This window comes from Staurois parvus, unplaced genomic scaffold, assembly GCF_062004578.1.
Source record: "Staurois parvus isolate SC_StPar_1 unplaced genomic scaffold, SC_StPar_1.0 ptg000154l, whole genome shotgun sequence".
NCBI lineage: Eukaryota > Metazoa > Chordata > Amphibia > Anura > Ranidae > Staurois > Staurois parvus.
Window position 1 is genome coordinate 26,354,790 of NW_028317950.1, and position 20,830 is coordinate 26,375,619.

The 20,830-nt window shown below is 42.4% G+C and overlaps 1 protein-coding gene across 7 annotated transcripts in view; it reads right to left on the minus strand.

Annotated features, from left to right (window-relative positions):
- EHMT1 (euchromatic histone lysine methyltransferase 1) overlaps positions 1-20,830 on the minus strand; it is a 231,403-nt gene that overhangs the window by 55,340 nt on the left and 155,233 nt on the right. For all 7 annotated transcript variants that reach the window (XM_089675302.1, XM_089675307.1, XM_089675300.1 and 4 more), the window contains exons 12-14: positions 19,589-19,818; positions 14,512-14,676; positions 2,731-2,813 (exon numbers count right to left, since the gene is read on the minus strand). In XM_089675302.1, coding sequence (XP_089531428.1) covers positions 2,731-2,813; positions 14,512-14,676; positions 19,589-19,818 — 478 coding nt within the window. The remainder of the gene's footprint in view (positions 1-2,730; positions 2,814-14,511; positions 14,677-19,588; positions 19,819-20,830) is intronic.

Here is a 20,830-nt window from a genome sequence, read left to right on the forward strand (position 1 = left end):
CATACTCGTGACCTTAGATCCAGCAGGTGGGGACTAATCTAGCTTCAAACAGGAGTGCACCTCATTCACCAGAACCTTAATGATTTTGTTCAGCTTAGGAGAGGTAGAGGGCAACTACCCATCCTCCTGGGTGTACTTTTTACATGATGAGGATTCACTTTTCACTTCCTCATCTTCCTCCTCCATGTGCATCAGCAAGCAACTCTGCTGCAATGGATGAATTGGACAATGACTCAGCCAGGGACAATGACTGGCGGTGTCCCACAGTTTCTATCAGAGAAAAGACTTTTCCTTTTCAGGTCTGCCATAGAGGCTGAAAATTCCTCTCTAGTTAAAAAGTACACTAAAAGGTAAGGGGAGACTCAGAGGTGTGGAACTGAGGTCCAAAGACCCAGGAGCACAGTTTTGGGAAGAACACTGAATAACCTCATTGTGGGCCTGTGTACAGTGTGTGCTGGCCTGTCCCCTCATTCCATTTTCCTTCTGACGTCCATCATGAGCAAGGGTGAATTCCCAGAGGAATCATTCAAGAGTGTACTGTTACCAGTCATGTAACCCTTGACACGTTGAGCCAACAAATATCTTCACACTTTGAAAGAATCTTTTCCAAGTTACATTGCATTTGCTGATTTGTATATTTTTGTTGCGGACTTACTTTATACTGGTTTACATTACTTGCTGCCTGACTTGAGAGGGTGACAGGATGGATTTTACATCAACGTAGAATTCCTTGACAACACTGTCAATTGTGTAGGGGCGAGTGTGGATGTGTATATACTCATTCTCTAATTAGAATATTTTTGTAATAAAGCTTATTTTTGGATATATGCAAAGAGTGGTGTCATTTTTCACAGTTTTACTGCTTATACTGTTTATGTATTTGTTATGCTGACATATACCCTAATGTATGAGATGCAATCTCCTATGAAAGCATTTATATCACTCTCTATGTTTGGATTCGGCCCCAATCCCCCCAAGTGGGTGACCCTTCCATATACTGCCCCTGGACAAGGATCAGGATTAATACTACCACCTCGGAAACCTTTTTGTATTTAAAGGGGCATGAGGCAGGGCTATCCGCTGTCACACGGTTTGTTTTCATTAGCTATGGAGTCCCTGTCGCTTCTCTTGAGAGGGTCAGCTGTTACTAAGGGTCTTAAAATCAACACACTTGATGAACATGCATCCTTCTATTCAGATGACTCCCTGATTTAGTTAGAGGATATTAAATCAGTCTGTTTTCCATTTATTGATCTTACTGGATTGCTTTGGAAGGTCTATCCTATTACTCCTAGACCCAGAAACATTAATAGTGTACTCCCTGGTTCTCGCCAGAGGATGGTGGACCGCTTTAAATATCACGGTATAATTGTTCAACTACCCGTATCCCGATGCACAGAGCATAACCTGGCTCTCCTCATTGACCATTTTGGGAAAAGCTTAAATTATGGATGTTCGTACTCTTAGATCTCATGGGTAGAAGTAATCTTATAGAGATGCACTTCTTGCCCAAGTTTTTTTTACATTCTAGCAAATTCTCCATTTACCATACCGAAAAAATACTTTAAAAATATCACCACTATTTGCAATCTGTTAATCTGGAATAATAAGGGCTGCCAGAATCTCTCTTCCTTTGCAAATACTGGTCAAACGGGGGGGCTGGCTTTTCCCAATTTTCACCTGTATTATCTAGCTGCCCAACTGATACCCATTTATGATTAGCTACAGCCTAACCGAGATAATGCATGCACAGCTACAGAGGTGGCAGTTATGTCCTCATTTGAATCCCTATACAATGCTGTTAATAGGCAAACTACGGGACACATACTAGGTACCTCCTTAATAATCTCTCTAAAAACCCTTTAGTATGTTAACTTGTGTATCTGTGATTCTGACTGGGCCCTCCTCTGTTAATATCCCTATATGGGGTAACCCCCTTCTCCTTGAATTCCTTTCAGCACCCAGTGCAGGTTATTTGCCCTCTAGGGGTCTTAAGTCCTTGCATCAATTATTTCAGGAAAATTAACTGAACCATTTCTCTACAATGCAGACAGTTTGGGGTTTCATCTACACACTTTCTCTTTTATCTCCAGCTGAGACATGCAGCTATGATTAACCTAAAGGATAAGTTCACCTTTTGGACAAAAATAATACATTTTGCAGGTAAAAAAAAAATGTGCATTTATTATTTTTGTCTAAAGGAGCCTGTAAAGCATTGCACCAATGATCAGCAGATCGCCGATGCCTTGAAGGTCTCCTGTCAGAATATCTGCTTACCATACAGGATGTACAGTCAAGCAGATATTCTGACAGGAAGCTTCAATAAACTACCACGGCGCTCCACAGCACCATGGTAGTTCATTGAAAACTACAAGCTGACAGCCACTAAGGCTGCAGTGACTTGTAGGCACTCATTCACATAAGAGCGCATGCGCCGGTGACGTCATTAGCTATTGCTGATATGAATATCTCCTAAACGGTACACATTTAGGAGATACTGTATTCATTGTACCGACAGGTAAACCTGATTGTAAGCTTATCTGGAGGAACAAGTTAAAATACAGTGTTTACTACCACTTTAATGTGACCTAAAATCTGTGCAATGAAGCAGCCACATCTAAGGACTGTAAGGTGCAATATCTTACATTTCTGTTCTTGTGTTCAGGTATCTTTTAACTTCTAAACCTTCATTTGGGCAGAAGTAAATGGACAGCATCAGCAGCTACTCACCAAGCATCATTAAGACTTTCTGTAGCTCTCCTTGCCTTGCAGAAAAATACAGCTGTTTGGGGTGGAAGCGTAATTTCTTTGGCCTGTGAAGAAGAAGAAAAAAAAAATTAGAAACAAAATGTAACTAGGCATAAAATCAATAAAAGGAGCTTTTAGGGTAGATATAATTGAATGCATGCACCTACTGCTGTCATTATACAAACACATTTACACTTGTGCTGCAGAAAATCTAATGTAAAAGGTCTGCAGAAAATCTAATGTTCATTTTGTAAATACTTAAAGTGCTTGTACAGGATAAAGGTTAAGTAAAACACCTTCCAAGAATAGTTCCTCCCCAGCCCCCCTAAATATTTATCTAAAACAGACCTTGATCCAGCGCTGTGCCTGAGAGCAGCATCACTGCTCTCTCTCCCCTCACTGTTTCAGGCAGCAGAGAGAGCCATTGACTGCTGCTGCTGTCAAACAAATTCAATGAGGAGGGAGCTAGGGGTGGGACAGTGTCACACTATGTATGTCTATAGACACACAGACTGTCTTGGGGCGAGCTTGCACAATTGCCCCCAGAGCAAGCACTTCTTATGGGGCAGACCCTGAAGAGCAGGGGCAGACATTGGGAAAGCCAGGTCTCATTAACAAGGATATCGATATCATACAACACAAGCTGAGAGAACCGTATAGGCTTCCACAAGCTTACCATTGACTGCATATCCAATGTCACTCAAATTAGTATTTTTGCATTACAGAAACCAAGCTTTGTCCATACAGAACACAGCAAGAGATTTGCTTAATGTCCCCTCTACAGCAACACACACTCCTCTATTCTCTGTTCTCCATCACTCTGTTCAGCAACCGAGAGCAAAGCAAATACAAATCATATAGACTTTTTCTGTATAATAAGAAATTAAGTTTTGTTTATAATTTATCGATTGCATCAAGTAGGTGGCACACTAAACAGAATGCAGTGTAGCTAAGGCAGCCTGTAATGAGACTGTTGTGCTAAAACCAAACCTGATTAGCATACACACTGCCTGACCTCTCCTAGCAGAGAAGGAACACCTTAGCTATCCTATTCACATGTAAGCAGTGCCAAGCTTTCGTATTAGAAAAACTAACATACTTTGTAAGCTGAGGGTCAAGAATGCACCTTGTATTAAATGTATTGCAAATATTGGAATGTTAAATTAGCTGTAAATTCCACATCTTACGAGTGCAGCAGAGGTCGCAAAAATTGATTCTTAATCCATGAGTTCTAAGGCGTTATCTTTAGGTGATTGGACACTGAAAAGTCCCCTCCTCCCCATTGTATCAAATGACTCCACCCACTCTGACGCTCCCGTTTGTTGGCAAGTAGTAAGGAGATCAGAGAAGAAAGAGGTCTGTGTCCCATACTGCAGTACAAGTTATAGAATTTACAAGCAAGTCAAAATTCCTATTTTACAATAATTGTACAGTACAGGACACAGGCGTTGATTCTTAGACCACAAATGTCCTTAAGTAATAAGCAGAGGGGTGGGCAATAGCCAAAGCAGCAGCAAAAGGCCCATCAAAAAGAACAGGAAGGGTCAATAAACCCAAACAGACTGCTAACAGCAGAAGCACCTAGTTGCTGAAGCACGCATCACCAGAAGCCCAACACTAGAAGCATATAGTGGTTGAAGCACGCATAAGTAGAGGCCCACCAGCAGAAGCACTTAGTGGTTGAAGCACGCATCAGTAGAGGCCCACCAGCAGAAGCACTTAGTGGTTGAAGCACGCATCAGCAGAAGCCCAACACTAGAAGCATCTAGTGGCTGAAGCACACATCAGCAGAGGCCCAACAGCAGAAGCACTTAGTGGCTGAAGCACGCATCAGTAGAGGCCCACCAGCAGAAGCACTTAGTGGTTGAAGCATGCATCAGCAGAGGCCCAAGAGCCACCTGGCAAAAAAACGGTGAAACTGTGGATCAGGTGGTAGCCTAGAAACTTGTGAAAAAACAAATGCTTGATGCTGAAAGGTCCCAAGAACCCCAACAGAGAGATTGGATTCTGGCAGGGAAGGAGGGACTGGTTCCCTCAGGACACAAGCCCTAGAAAAGGCAAAAAAAAAAAAGTTCTAGCGGCTAACTATACCTGTTGCACCAAGGTTAGCACTGAAGTCTAATAGACTGGGCAGAGTTACGTGGAAGCACAGGGGACATTGAAGCAAACCTTTTGCCAGTGTCCAATAACCTGAATGTAGTGGCACATACAGTGCTCAGCATAAATGACTACACCCTTTTGAAAAGTAAGATTTTAATCAATATCTCAATGAACACAAGAACAATTCCAAAATATTGACAAAACTGAGTTTTATACAACATTTGTTTAGATCATTACATGAAAGTAAGGGTAATATTACTTAGATTACAAAATCTTCAGTTTTACTCAAATTAGTTGAGGCAAAAACGAATACACCCCACAACAAAACTACTCCATCTAGTATTTTTTCTGACCTCCATGATTTGTAAAGACAGCAACAAGCATGGAATGAACAAGTTGGCGACATATTGCAACATCTATCTTTTTCCATTCTTCAAGAATGACCTCTTTTAGAGCTTGGATGCTGGATGGAAAGTGATGCTCAACTTGCCTCTTCAGAATTCCCCATACAGTTGTGACCAAAATTATTCAACCCCCACTGAAATTGAGTGTTTTGGCCAGTTTGACATTGCTTTTGATCATTCAGTCATCTTGCTTACATTTACATTAAAGAGGCACTTGTAGGTCAGACAAATATAACATAACAGTTATAATGAAATAACCACAAATGTCTTTTCTGTGCTCACAGCATTATCAGTTTTATTCAACCCCCAAGTGACATTCAATCTTAGTACTTAGTACAGCATCCTTTTACAGTTATAACAGCTTTTAAACGTGAAGCATAGCTTGACACAAGTGTCTTGCAGCGATCTACGGGTATCTTCGCCCATTCTTCATGGGCAAAGGCCTCCAGTTCAGTCACATTCTTAGGCTTGCGCACTGCAACTGCTTTCTTTAAGTCCCACCAGAGGTTCTCAATCGGATTTAAGTCTGGTGACTGCGATGGCCACTCCAAAATGTTCCAGCCTTTCCTCTGCAACCATGCTCTAGTGGACTTGGAGGTATGCTTGGGATCATTGTCCTGTTGAAAGGTCCAACGTCTCCCAAGCCTCAGGTGTGTGACGGACTGCATCACGTTTCCATCCAATATCTCCTGGTACTGAAGAGAATTCATGGTACCTTGCACACGCTGAAGCTTCCCTGTACCTGCAGAAGCAAAACAGCCCCAAAGCATGATTGACCCTCCACCATGCTTCACAGTAGGCAAGGTGTTCTTTTCATCATAGGCCTTGTTCTTCCTCCTCCAAACATAGCGTTGATCCATGGGCCCAAACAGTTCTAATTTTGTTTCATCAGTCCACAGAACACTATCCCACAACTTTTGTGGTTTGTCCACATGGCTTTTGGCATACTGCAGTCGACTCTTCTTATTCTTTGGAGACAGCAAGGGGGTACGCCTGGGAGTTCTGGCACGGAGGCCTTCATTACGCAGTGTGCGTCTTATTGTCTGGGCTGAAACTTCTGTACCCACATCTGACAAATCTTTTCTCAGTTCCTCAGCAGTCACACGGGGACTTCTCTCCACTCTACGCTTCAGGTAGCGCACAGCAGTCGAAGTCAGCATCTTCTTTCTGCCACGACCAGGTAGCGTTTCAACAGTGCCCTTTGCCTTGAATTTGCGAATGATGCTTCCTAAGGTGTCTCTTGGTATGTTTAACATCTTTGCAATCTTCTTATAGCCATTGCCCTTCCTGTGAAGAGAAATCACCTCTTCTCTTGTCTTCCTGGACCATTCTCTTGCCTTCACCATGTTTGTAACCACACCAGTAAATGTCTAGAAGGAGCTGAGTATCACAGTCATTTTAAAGCTGCCTAATTGGTGCTTATTATGCTTGATTGCTGCTCGGTGACATCCACAGGTGTTTTCAATACCTGATGGAAAGCACCTGTATGAACCTCTGTTCTTCAGAGTGGTAGTCTTTAAGGGGTTGAATAATTGTGGCAATGAAGAAACCACATAAGAACCATTTACTACTGTATTACATAAACAATTGATGTCATTTTAGTTGCATTTGGGTAGTTACAACGTCCTTGTAGGATTTGATTCTGAATACAATTCCAAATGTACACTATAGTCCCTAAACCCCTTTACAGCATTGGGGGTTGAATAATTTTGGTCACAACTGTAGGTGTTCGATTGGGTTCAGATCAGGAGACATACTTGTCCAATGAATCACTTTCACCCTGTTCTTCAGAAACACTACCGTGGCCTTAAATGTGTGTTTTGGATCATTGTCATGTTGGAAAAGTGCACAACGACCAAGGGCATGGAGTGATGGTAGCATCTTCTTTTTCAATATAGATCAGTACATCTGTGAATTCATGACACAATCAATGAAATGCAGCTCGCTGACACCAGCAGCACTCATGCAGCCCCACAGAAGGACACCTTTGCAACGCTACACAGTTTTGAAGCCATCAGTTCCAAGAACATTTATCTTGGTCTCATCACTCCAGAGTACAGAGTCCCAGTAGTCTTCTTCTTTTTCAGCAATGGACCTGGCAAATTATAGGCAGGCTTTTTTGTGCATTGGCTTTAGGAGAGGCTTCCTTCGTGGATGACTCCCATGCAAGCCATTCCTCTGCAGTGTACGCCATATTGTGTCACGGGAAACAATCACATAGTTTGGCTTTCTACTTCTTTAGTTAACTGCAGTGAACTTGCTCGGCGATTTTCTTCAACCTTTATCTTTAGAACCATAAGTGTAAATAGTGAAGCGCTAGAAATAAATATAATATCAACATAAACTATACAGTGTACTGTTAAGATATTAATTATTATAATATTAAGAATGTAGGAATAAGTGACAAATAAACACACTGTGCTCTGATCATATTATGATCCAATAAAGTGCAACTCTAGTGATAACCACAATATGCACTTGTGGTGACACTCTGATCCTACTCGCCCTTATTTAAATCCTTAACAGGATAAATAAGGTGATTAAACAATCGTGGTCACTTATATAAAGGGAAAATATAATAGTGTTTGGTGCCTTATAAACATTAAAAAAACTTATAAATAATAGTCAGTGCCTCCCTAAAGAGACAAAATGCCCAAAATTTAAGCGTAAGTAACAAAATCCTCCCAAAAAGTCCAATGAACATATATACCATACACCAAACACTATTATATTTTCCCTTTATATATGGGACCACGATTGTTTAATCACCATATTTATCCTGTTAAGGATTTAAATAAGGGGGATTAGGATCACGGAGTGTCACCACAAGTGCATATTGTGGTTATCACTAGAGTTGCACTTTATTGGATCATAATGTGATCAGAGCACAGTGTGTTTATTTGTCACTTATCATTACTACATTCTTAATATTATAATAATTAATATCTTAACAGTACACTGTATAGTTTATGTTGATATTATATTTATCTCTAGCGCTTCACTGTTTACACTTATGGTTTATTCACTTTTGGTATAGGTTGAGTGATAGCAGCTTATAGTAGGGTCACCCATATAAGCGCAAGATGGTCTATTTCTTTCTCTTTAGAAGACACTCCTGTCAAGGTGCTAACTTCCGTGAACAGCTTGGACATATCTGTGGGATGGTTGCAGTTCCATCTTTGTAAAATGTTTGAATCACTTTTGCTACAGTATTCTAACTGATAAGTAAAGCTTTGCTGATCTTCTTGTGGCCTTCACCTTTCTTGTTTAAAGAAATTATTTTCTCTCAGGCCTTGTGACATTTCTCTTCCATGTGGTGCCATTGCTGACAGCATGAAATAGGAAGAGGGTTTTATTTGTTAAGTAATGCCCTTTTATAATCAACTGTCTGCTGGACACCTGTTTAATGAATAATTAGACTCACCTTTAGTTAAAATTCTTGCTAATTAAGATTTTGCTCCTAGGACTTTCAATGGGGTGTATTCATTTTTGCAACATGTTCCTGAATGAATTTGTTAGGAAAAACACTTTTTTTTGTGTGGAAATGAACAATTCTTGTTTGCAATCAACAGCCGGTACTTGTAGGAGTATTTAGTTTGTTGTTTAGGGTCCCATAGAAAATGTTTCTGAAATAAAAGTAAAGGTTTTCTGACAAATCTCTTGGGAGTGTACTCATTTATGCTGTGCACTGTAACTCATGACATCCATCCATGTTCCCTGTATTGTATATTTAAAATATGATTCTAAAGCATGCATTGCTTTCAAGTTAGGAAGCGAGTAGGAAAGGGTTAGAACAACTGTCAAGTAATCATTGCAGTGTGTGTACCTGCTGAGGATATCTGAGGATATCTATAGAGAACCATCAACAAGAAAGTGTTGCGAAATCAGTGGGATAGGCAGCAAAAAAAAAACTGACTGGGTTTTAACACTTCCCTACTCTTGCCAAAAATAAATAAAAAACAAACAGTTTTTGCTATACATTCACTTTAAACAAAAGTTATGCCAGACAAATTTAAAGAATAACTTAAGCTACCTTGAAACTTGGGATATTTTCCCCAGGCACATTCTGACACGTGTTTCCTTCATCACTCACTTGTTCAAGCAGGTGGCATCACACAAAAGCACTGTAGCATTATATTTTCACATTCAAGGAAGAAAGTCAACAAAACAGCTGTTGCCAAAGTTATACCATTTCCCCTTCTGTCTTGTTTCTGTATTTTACAATATAACACCCAAGTGTGAAGTAAGTGCAGCATTAATAATTCCTCTACACTTTAGCTAAAGGTTTTGGCCTCCTGCAGCTAACAGAAATTGCTGCAGAGCTCCAGAGAAATGTACCAGTTTCAAATAAACGTGTTTCGGAAGCCAAATTGTATCTTTTTTCTTGCTGAATGAATTTTAATATTGTTAACCATCCATTTACGTTGTTTAATTATATTGTTAATCTGTTTTCCAGTTTAAAATCATAACCAAGATCTCACATAACCAAGAATTATAATAATTCCCCTACTCCAAAAGTTAGCCTGAGGCTCAGAAAACCATGTGGAGTGAGAGGCCAAGTACTAGCAGAGGAGAAACGATTCAGTGGAGCTTGTCTGAAACAACTAGTGCCCGCTGAACAGTCAGCGATTTGTTACAGTGGCTGATGAAATGCACAAACTGAACAGTGTGCATTTATGTTCAAGCAGCAGTCACCTGCTGTGTGCTTCTGCTTGAGCAGTAATACCTGGATACCAGAGGCCCAGCCATGCAAAGCCTCAATGAATCAGGACAAGGAACCAGCCAAGTCAAATAGTGCGATGCGTGGTTAGCAATACTGCCTTGCAGCATCAGTTCTTGGATTCCATTTTATGGCATCTGACTGTATATCTACCCATGTGTCCACATGTACGAGATTGGTAATGCAATTGCCTTTCGTGATGGGGAATCTTAACATTGCACTCTCCCTGATATACAAATGAAAATATTTAAAGGTTTATAGAATTGTATCTAAATGCAGTAGAGATCTGACTCCAAACAATGTCCTAACAAAGAAATATAAATATCATAGTTTATGCCAGTATATAAATGGAAGGAAAGTGGCAGGGGGTATGAAATGAGACAAAAAATGTTTTGGCTTATCTGTAAAATCCATTTCTTGAAGTACATCATGGGACACAGAGCCCCCTTCATTAAAGCGGCATTTAACCTAAAACCAAACAGGTAATATATTGCAGTTTAACAATCAGTAGATATGGTGGCTGCGTTTTATATAAATAAATGCAAACCATTGTAAGCACCGTATCAGTGTCAAATGGTTTATCTCAACTCTCTAACACCTACATTTGTAGGACAGCTTGCTCTGTTGAAAAATCAGCACCTTGGCCAGCATCCAACTGAGAGTTAGACACTACTCATACATGAGACCCTGCCCATACCAGCTTATCTACTTGGATTATACTTGTTAGCTGCAGCCCTCTTTTGTATGAGTGTTCATGTACCTGAAGGCACTATAGTGCTGAATTACATTCATATTGTTGGCCTTATCCTACTCCGTATTCAGTCATGCACATTTATTATTATGGGTCTGCACTTGTGGAACTTCCATACAGTTTGGAGACTATCTAGGCTGTTTTCCTAGCAGGTATATGATTGTTTGTATAATTTAGGAATTTATTTTGTAGTCTTTCAGGTGAGGGGTCCATCTTGTTTAGCTGTAATAGTGTTCTGTGCTCGCTGTTTTGGCTGGTGTCTGTCTCGAGGAGAGAGATTTTTGAGTGATATCACTATGCCCATTGTGGTTTAAATAGCCATTTGGCCTTTTGAGTTCTCTTTTTCCTGGCGTAACCGTTGCACCTCATATTGCACAGGGCCATGGTGGGGTCTCTTTCGAGGTGGGGGGTCTCTTTCGGGGGAGAGGGTCTCTTTTTGGGGAAACCAAGATACGGCCCACCGAATACTTGTGAGGATGAAAATCCCTAGACTCACACCAAGCAACATAAGATTTCCAGGTCCTGTGGTAAATCTACCTTGAAGTAGCCTTCATGGCTTTTAAAAACATAGCGCAACAGAATCAGACTGCCCTTTTTCTCAAGACTCTGGCTTCAATTGCCATGACATTAAACAGGACAATCCAAAATGAACCAAGGACTGTCCACTGACATGATCACAAGGTCAAAGTACCACGTTCCCCTGGGCCAAGCTGGAGAAATCAGAATCACCAGTTTACAGATTCTGTAGCGGGTGAAGGGCATAATTCAGGAAAACTGGACCCATGGTGTCAAATGAGCATCCACTGCAAACACTTTTGGATTCCTGGTCCCAAGGACGAACTTGTCCAGTTTTGCTTTGAACCTGGATACCTAAAGGTCCACATCTGGTGTGCCCCACAAATCGACAGATCTCCTCAAACACCTCAGAGTGAAGAACCAACTCTCCCGGTGACAACTGCTCACAGCTGAGAAGTCCACCTGCCAGTTTTCCACGCCTGGAATGTGAACTGTGGACAGCTTGGAAACATGAAGCCCCACCCAAGACAGGATAAGATCCACTTCCTCCTGGGCTGCTCAACTTCTAGTGGCTCCTTAAAGATTTATGTATGCTACGACCATGGCTTTATATAACTGATGATTTAAAGGGAGACCTCTTAGCTGCATTGACCAAAGAGCCAGGTAAATTGCTCTCAGTTCCAGAACACTTATGGGCAATGGCCTCTCCTGTGGAGACCAAGTTCCCTGCACCAAAATGTGATCCAGAACTCCCATCCATCCAAACCAGTTAAGCTGCTGTCTGACATCAGCACCTTCCAAAAAAGGGGAAGAGAGGACTTTTCTCGTCTCCAGCAGCCGCAAAGAAATCCACCAGTCCAGAGATCGGAGAGAGCTGGGCCATGAGAACATTAAAGAGTCCACAAATACGTCTGCCTGTTCCACGTCATCAAAACATTCCACAGCAGAGGCATGGTGCCCTCGGCTTGCTGACCATAAGTCGTATGGAAGCAGTGGGACTATTTATTTGTGGCGGAGGTGCCAGCGAGAGGGTGGGCGGTGAATCAGCTTCTGCTTCTTTTTTAGTTCCGGCAGTATCAGGAGGAGTGATATTAACTGCACTCCGCCCCTCTCTATCCCTGCCTGAACAAGGCAGAGTGCAGTGTAGCACAAGCTGGCCAGGGAGTGGATGGTTAACTGTGGGCCAGGAGCTGTGGGCGGACCTACCATCACCCCAGGGAAGCTAGTTTGGCTAGTTTCAAGCCAGACTGAGCTACTTCGGAGGGTTGTTCTCTGCTCTGAAAACTGTCTGCAGGTTGTTGTACAGAGGGGGGAGAACACAATACATGGGACATGCTAGAATGGCCCCTCTCTACCCTCACCCCAGGGGTCCTTCTCTCTTCTCATCCAGGGGTTGCCTTAAAAGCAACTATGATAGGGGGCTCGGTACAGGAAGGGCTTGTTGTGGTTTGGGGAGGGCGGTAAAACACCATAGTTTAGCCCTCTTTTTACCACCCCAACCACACCCCCTTTAGCTGCAGTTGCCAGGTGTGTACATGTCATGGCTGCAGCAGGAATTATACACCCTGTCACGTTTGGCAGGTGTAGCGCTCATTAAACTTGACCTATTCAAGTGAATGGGGCCACTCTCCAATCACTCTGCAACCTTGTGGAGTACAGACACCAAGCAGTTAAAGCAGGCAGTGTGGAGGAGCTGTATTGACTCCTCACCACCTGCTGTAACCCCTATAACCCCACACTAGCAAGCTGTAACTGCGTGCTGCGTGGGTTGTGGTGTTACAAGGCGAGGGTTTACAATCACTTTAAGGTGAGGATGCATAAGCAATAAATGAGTATCTTGTGGCGGCCGCCATGATCCAAGGGGCAGGATATAGGTAATGGCAACTTCAAATTAGTGTGCATCACTTCTGCGAGAAAATGCATGAAAGCCTTTTAACTCTGGGGTTCCTCAGGTGCAGACTGTGCAGAAGTGGAGTCTTCCGCCTCCCTTCAGTTATAAAGTTGTCTGCTTCTGCATCATCTTCCAAAAGTTGCTCCTCTGTTAGTAGGGAGGAAAAGGGGGAGAAGCGGAAAGCTGTTGTTGCATCCTTGCCAATGCAGGCAAATCCTCCTTTGTCACACAGGAACTGAAGAAAATGCACCGGAAGTACCCAATAAGAGAAAGGAGTCAGAGCCGCAGGGGACATGGCACACGGCACTAGTTTCTTCCCTACCTGACAAAGATATTCCCTCCTCGCTGCCATCTAAGAGCCACATGGTTTGCTGACTCTTGAAAATGTGACCCCTCACTAAAAATAACAATCCCAGCCAGTCAAGACAGCACTGTGCTACTGCACTAGTTACCCTCAGAGATGGCTCCCACTAAACCATCAAGTGCTAATACCACCCCAAAGTGTGCTCATATGGCCCTGGACAAGGAAATTTCCTGCATCCTGCCGATGCAGAGCAGTGTTCCAAGCAGAAATAAATGACCAGCTGCCTGCTGGTGCTCCTGCAATGCCGATAGTGTTTCTGCTGCTCCAAATGTCTGTCAAGCTATTTCCAAGGATATTCTGAGGAGCTCAATATGGCTGCCACCATAAGACCAGGCCCCTCTTGTGACATCATCAGACTGCACCGCATATGTGACACGGGTGGCCTCAGGAAGGGCAGGGGGACTGAGACTTTTTTTTTAGCCAGTGTCCAATCACCTGTAGGTGGCACATAACCCTATTCATAAAGATTAATGAAGAGGTTCTGTGTCCTGTGATGTACAATAAAGAAAACAGAATATCAAAGACAGCGGACATCTTACCTCACATAAAATTGGAGAATGAAGAGTTTATTGGAAAGTGCTGGAAAGGAATGTTTGTGCGGTTTAAAGATTAACTGCATGTTTTAGTAAGGCTTCATTCAGGCAGACATTTACACGGATGCAAACTCACACTGCCCGCCTACAGATCCATGCACCCGCTCCTGCATGCATTTCAAATTTTGACATGCAGCTGTGTCTGTGTGTTAGTTGACACATGCAGTTGATGCATCTGCATCCACCCCTACAGGTGGCCTGCATGCAGCCCCAGGCAGATGCAGGCACAATAAAAAATGTGGCTTCCACACAGAACAGGTGTCAATGCCTGTCTGAATGAAGCGCAAAGAAGAGTAGCTACTAAAGTACAGAGAGTGACCCCATTGGGTAAAGAATTTACAAAAATGGAAGGTACTTTAATTTATGAACAAGGATTAAAGTAGTCTATCACAATCTGCTGACAACCCACTAGGAGCCAACTCACTTTTCTGAGTCCAAAGCAAGTAGAGCAGTTTCCAGAGTCTCTTTCACATGTCCCTGAGACAGGATTGGCGATTTCCCTGCGTTAGGTGGTTCAGCAGTCTCACAGGTCTGAAGTGGTGGTGCTTCTGCCTTCGACTCGTCCACAACTTTCTCTGCTGAAACATCACTAGCGAAACATAAAAAGCCATATTAGAGACAAGGTCAGACTTGTGCAGGGCTTCTAACAGATGGGACACTAAAGCTGGCCCATACAATGATTATTTTTTTTTCAAAGCATGGGCTGAACAAAAACAATATAACCAATTCCTCCAACTAGACAGTATAGGCAGACAAATCTCCCATGGCAAATGACTGGATGCAGGCACTGTTTGCTGGCAATTTTCTGCCTGACTCCAATTTTGAAGGATGACAGGCCGAAGGGTGTCAACAGGACCACCCACAGAGCAAATTTCAGCTGGTTCATCAGGGACTGGCTGAAATTTGGCCATATTAGGAAAGGTGTGTGTGTGTGTGTGTGTGTGTGTGTGTGTGTCTGTCTGTCTGTCTGTCTGTCTGTCTGTCTGTCTGTCTGTCTGTCTGTCTGTCTGTCTGTCTGTGTCTGTGAGAATGTATTACACACACCCATGTAGCTCTTTATAAGCAAGCCATGTTGTATTCTTCAGTAAATACACTGCTTATCTGAAATTCATTTTTCATGAGACGTTTTCTATTTTAATGTTTGTTTCATTTTTGGAGTAGCATTTAATTTAGTTTGATTACTCTTCCAGTGGTTACCACAATATCAAACAGTATAGTCAGTAGGCATGCTAACTGACAGCTGAGAAAAAATAAATTAGTCACAGAGATATGGCCATCTTCTGTTCCCCTGAGCGCACTGACGCAATTACCCCTGAAAATTACTACAGAAAAAAAGGAGGGGACAAATCACTGTCCAGCAGTACTGAGAAGGAAGCACAGTCTGCATATGTATAAGAAAATATGGTTGCTCCCATGTCAATTTATATTTCTAAGCCATATGCTTACCCACAGAGTACATTTACAGGTATATCTGTAAGAAACATATGCTAATAGACATCCTTCCACCTAAACCACCTGCCATTGGTATACTTATGAGGTGCTCCATATAAAAAGAAAAATAGCATATTTTTAAATCAACAAATTCTTTTTCTTGGGAGACCACTAAGCTACACAGAGTCATATATTGGTTATACTGTTATCTACAGAAGGACTGGACACTGGCATATAAATATGTGCAGCTGAGAATAATAACTCCTACTAGAATTCCTAAGATTTATAGCAAGGAGTACCAAGAGTATGATCATAAAAACAGAGGTGTTTCCATCAACAGACAACAAAAACAGGATGTTACAAGGAGTGCAAAAATCCTACTGCCTGTTGTCCATTAAGGGACATAGGAAGTCCTATGCTGTAGGGATATCCAAAAACACTCCAACTCAGGGATAGGCTGCAGACAACACTAACAGGCTCAATATTAACAAAAACTGGGGAATTCTGTGCTAAGTTAGCATGTCACACTAAGCCTGATGCCAGAAGACCAAAGAATACTGTCGACTAGTGGGGTATGACACGACATGAGAGGCAAACCCCCCGAAGCACAGACCATAACATGGTAATAGTCAAATCAACCAGAAGGGTGGAAAAATAATTCCCAGCAGGGAAGGGTTCACAGCTTAAGCATGTTCAATAACTAGAAGGAACTTGTCTCCAAGAACTTGGACTAGACAGAAGAAACTATGACCAATGTACAGTAAAAGGAAACCTGAGCTGTCCTAGACTAGAAAAGGCTCTAAACTGCAAATCACCTGATCCCCTTAGATCCAACAGAAGAAAGGAGCATGTGTATGTCTGAAAAGACAGCCACTGCAGACATCCACGATGCCAAAGTGCAGACTGCCCAGCAAGAACTGGAAGGATGGTTTGGGTAGAAGACGCTCCAAGAAGAGTACTGGAGGTTCCTGAACAAACTCGAATACCAAGTTTCAGTCTCACTGAGTAAGCATAACAAACCAAGTAAGATACACCAGAGCTTCCTGTACAATGATTAAGCAAGGAATAGAAGGCTGATCTTCTCACCACAAACACATCTGACAGAGCCAAGGATCAAAAATGAACTCCCACCTATCAGTAAGAGGAAAAAAGGTGGCACCGTGGAGGGCAAGCCATAAGAGAGGACTTGCTTGAAAATTACTCCTCTTTCCTAAAGGCTTGCAGAGTCCGGACTAAATATGCTTGGAACAACCCAGAAAAGTCTTCTCAAGACAGCAAAAAACATTTCCCTGGGTAATTTTAAAACAAGGAAGCTTACCATAAAGACCTTGCTCTCAGGTGTGCAAAGTATACAAGAAGGGGAGGCCTAGACCAGTTGAATGGATCCACAGAGCCAATAAAGCATTTCCTGCTACTGTCAGAGGATTCCAGCATCAAGAAACCAAAACGTGTGCAGATTGCCCAGGGCATCAGCTGCCCCTCCTCTGATGACCTCCACTTGCACCACAGAATTTGAAATGCATCTTGGAAAATGGACTGCTCCTCCATATCCAGAAGCTGCCAGTTGGAAAAAACTAGACTCCAGAAGATCACACTGGAAGAGCAGACGGGACTGGAACCTAAGGTTTTATTCCAGTCAGGATCCAAACTTCCTCTTGTCATAACAAGAACAACTGTTCCTCCTAGGTGGTAAAGATATACAATGGTGTCCATAGCAGCAGACGAGACCAGTGAATGATCCCACAATGTAGAGGAAACCACCTGTTTTGGAAGTGCAGAAGGCAGTGCAGGAGACAAAATGTTTTCCCCCAATGACAAGATCGTTCCAAAGTTGGGAATAGAAGTCCATGCTAGGCTCATGACTGGAAGACAGATTCCCAGGCTAGGAACTACTTGATCCATAGAGGCAGACAATTTAGTATGCTCAGAAACATGATCCACAACAGAGAAGGGCTTAGGTAGTCTGAGAACAGAACGGAGAAGAATAGGTGTCTCAGAGACAGTGACACCTTGACATGTGACTTTCCCTGCCACAGTTTAAAGACCGATAACTCCCTGACCATGGAAATAGAACATGAGGGTAAACCTGCTGTGAACCCCTCCAATGAAGTACCCTATTGGTTTTAATCATAACTTGACTGGAAAATATAAGCTTTACTGATACTCTTCCCCCTCCCCACCCTCAAATAATGAAAACACATTTTTTTTTGGGGGGGGGGGGTGGGTACCGGTTTGTGACAGGCACTCGGTTCCCACTTCCGCTGGAATCGCCTGGGCGATTGGAGTGGAAGTTCACCCTCATCCCTCCTCCCTAATCTTTACATCCAGAAGGCACAAAGGAAACAGTGGTAGGTCTTATATTTATGGTAACAGGATAGCAGAGGGTGGGCAGCGGAGGACAACACTGGTGGCCGAAGATCATTCTGTAAACCTGAGTGGTTCTTGCACCTGAATGTCTGAAGGGCAAACTACCGAAGAACCAGTAATGATTAGCAAAATGTTTCCCCACTTGGAGCCTGGAGCTGAAGTCTTAACAGGTTTCTCACCTTTGGCCTTGCAGGTGGCTTAGTTGTGCCTATTCAGGAGTGAAGGAGAGGGAGAAGACGTAGCTGACCTTCCTTTAAAGTGTTTAGGCTAAGGCAAGCAAATGCTCTGCCCTCTAGTGATATAATGTCATGGGTATGTTCAAAGAGATGTCTTCCCTCAAAGTCCAAGCAGGCCAGGCACTCTTAGAACACAGTGTTTGCATCTGAGCACTTTAACCAGAGTGCTCTGCTCTTTAGTAAAGACAACAGAACCACAAGGGAGACAAGACCAGATGGTTCCAGGAGGTCATTACAGCTGAAGGAAAGGATCCAGTGCTGCAGTGAAGAGCTCTTTTTAGGGCCCACTAATGAGAATTGAGTTTTAAAGGAGGATACTAGTTGTTGGTGATATAGAGTACTTGCCAGAATAAAATTGGTTCAATCACATGCCTCCATGATGAATATGCTTCTCGCAGTATTTCTCAGAAATGAGGACACCATGGATTCTGACCAAATCTCCAACTCCATTTACAGAAATGCAGTCCCAAACTTGCAGAGAACCTCCAACCATGCTTCACTGCTGCCTGCAGACACTCATTATTGTACCTCACTCCAGCTCCTCGAGAACAAACTGCTTTCTGCTACAGCCAAATATTTCAAATTTTGACTCATCAGTCCAGAGCACCTGCTGCCATTTTTCTGCACCCCATTTCCTATGTTTTCATGCATAGTTGAATCACTTAGCCTTGTTTACACATCCTATGTGAAACTGGGGTGCAGAAAAATGGCAGCAGGTGCTCTAGACCGATGAATTAAAATTTTAAATATTTGGCTGTAGCAGGAGGCAGGTTGTTCACAAAGGGCTGCAGAGCGGTACAATAATGAGTGTCTGCAGGCAATAGTGAAGTATGATGGAGGTTCCATGGATGTTTGGGGCTGCATTTCTTCAAACGGAGTTGACCATTTGGTCAGGATCAACAGTGTCCTCAATACAGAGAAATACAGGCAGATACTTATCCATCATGCCATACCATCAGGGAAACGTGTGACTGACTGGCCCCAAATTTATTCTGCAGCAGGGCAACAACACTAAACATGCAGCCAATGTCATTAGGACCATCTCCAGTGTAAAGAACAAAGGAGTCCTGGAAGTGATGATTTGGCCGCCGCAGAGCCCTGATCTCAACATCAAGTCTGTCTGGGAAGACATGAAGAAACAGAAGGATTTGAGGCAGCCTACATCCACAGAAGATCTGAGGTTAGTTCTTCTTGGAACAACCTACATGCCAAGTTCCTTCAAAAGCTGTGTGCAAGTATATTTAGAAGAATTAATGCAGTTTTGAAAACAAAGGGTGGTCGCACCAAATATTGATTTGATTTGGATCTCTCTTCTGTTCATTTGCTTTCCATTTTAGTCATTTATAAATAATAAACTATTGCCATGTCTATACATACATACATACACACACGTGCACTTATCTATCCCAAAACAATGACAAACCAAAAAAGTTTTTTTTTTTCAAGGCTGCCTAAAACAAAGATCACCTCTCTGTTGTCGTGTCAGCTTGTCCCTCAGCAGGGACCTCTTTTTCTGGCTCGCAGGCTATAGTGGACACTGTTGAGGTGGTATCAGCTTTTGCAATGGTAACCTCTATGGCCTTCGAGACGTCCTCGCCACAGTGTGGGCAGTAGCTGGCATTGTTGACTTGAGTGGCACAAGCTTTGTGGAAGCGGTGGGAAATGCTGGTTTCTGGTTGGCACTCCATGAATGTGCCCTATGAACAAACAGAACATAAAAAGGATCCATGTCTCATGTAAATCTACTTATTTTCTGTCAACAATGAGCTAAACACATTAAACCCCATGTTTAGGTATACAGATATCAAAAACTATTAGTCACCCGTCACAATGCTGCGATTTAAAATCACGATTTGTGTGCAATTTCAGAAGATTTTATTGCTACTTGTGAAGATTTTCAATGATTTTTTGCAATTTGCAGTGCTATTTCCATTATATTCTATGAATGTGAAATCGCAACAAGACTACAGAAAAAATAATGCAAGAACTACTTTAGAAATTGTGTTGCAGCAAATCACACGTTGAGACACTGACATTCAGTCACTAGATGCGATATCAATTCGCAAATCGCACCGGTGTGACCGGGCACTTAAGACTTCATTCTCTGCTTCAGATTCTCAGAAGTTCAGCAATAGTAACACATAAAAATCCCATGATGAATTCATAATCTTTATGGAGAAATTTCTAATAATTCCTACCTTCAAGTTAACCTTTTCTTTGCCTATGCAGGGTAAATCAAGAGGTTTGCTTTAACCACTTTATCCAGAGCAAATTTTAAATTTTTCCCACACACTTTAAAGTCAGTATCTTATTCTAGAAAATTACCTAGAAACCCCAATACTTTCTAAAAGCAGAGGCCATAGAGAATAAAATTATGACAGCTGCAAGTTTTTCGCACAATATTTAGATATAACAAAATGTATTAAGAGTTATGTTTAACAGATCAAAAAGGCAGTAAGTGCATTCTTTCAAGATCTCCATCTTCCTGGATTATCCGAGGCAGCACAGGTGGCCCTCAACGCTGGTGTTACCGTACCGGAAGTGCTCCAAGCTATCAAATCTTTACGGTCCACTGCGGCCCCAGGTCCCAACGGCTTCTCCATTCTCTAATATAAGAAATTCTCGGCCCTGTTGTCACCTTTTTTGGCTGACTATTTCAATGAGTTACGACGGGGCTCCTTGCCCTCTCCAGACGTGCTTAGAGTGCAT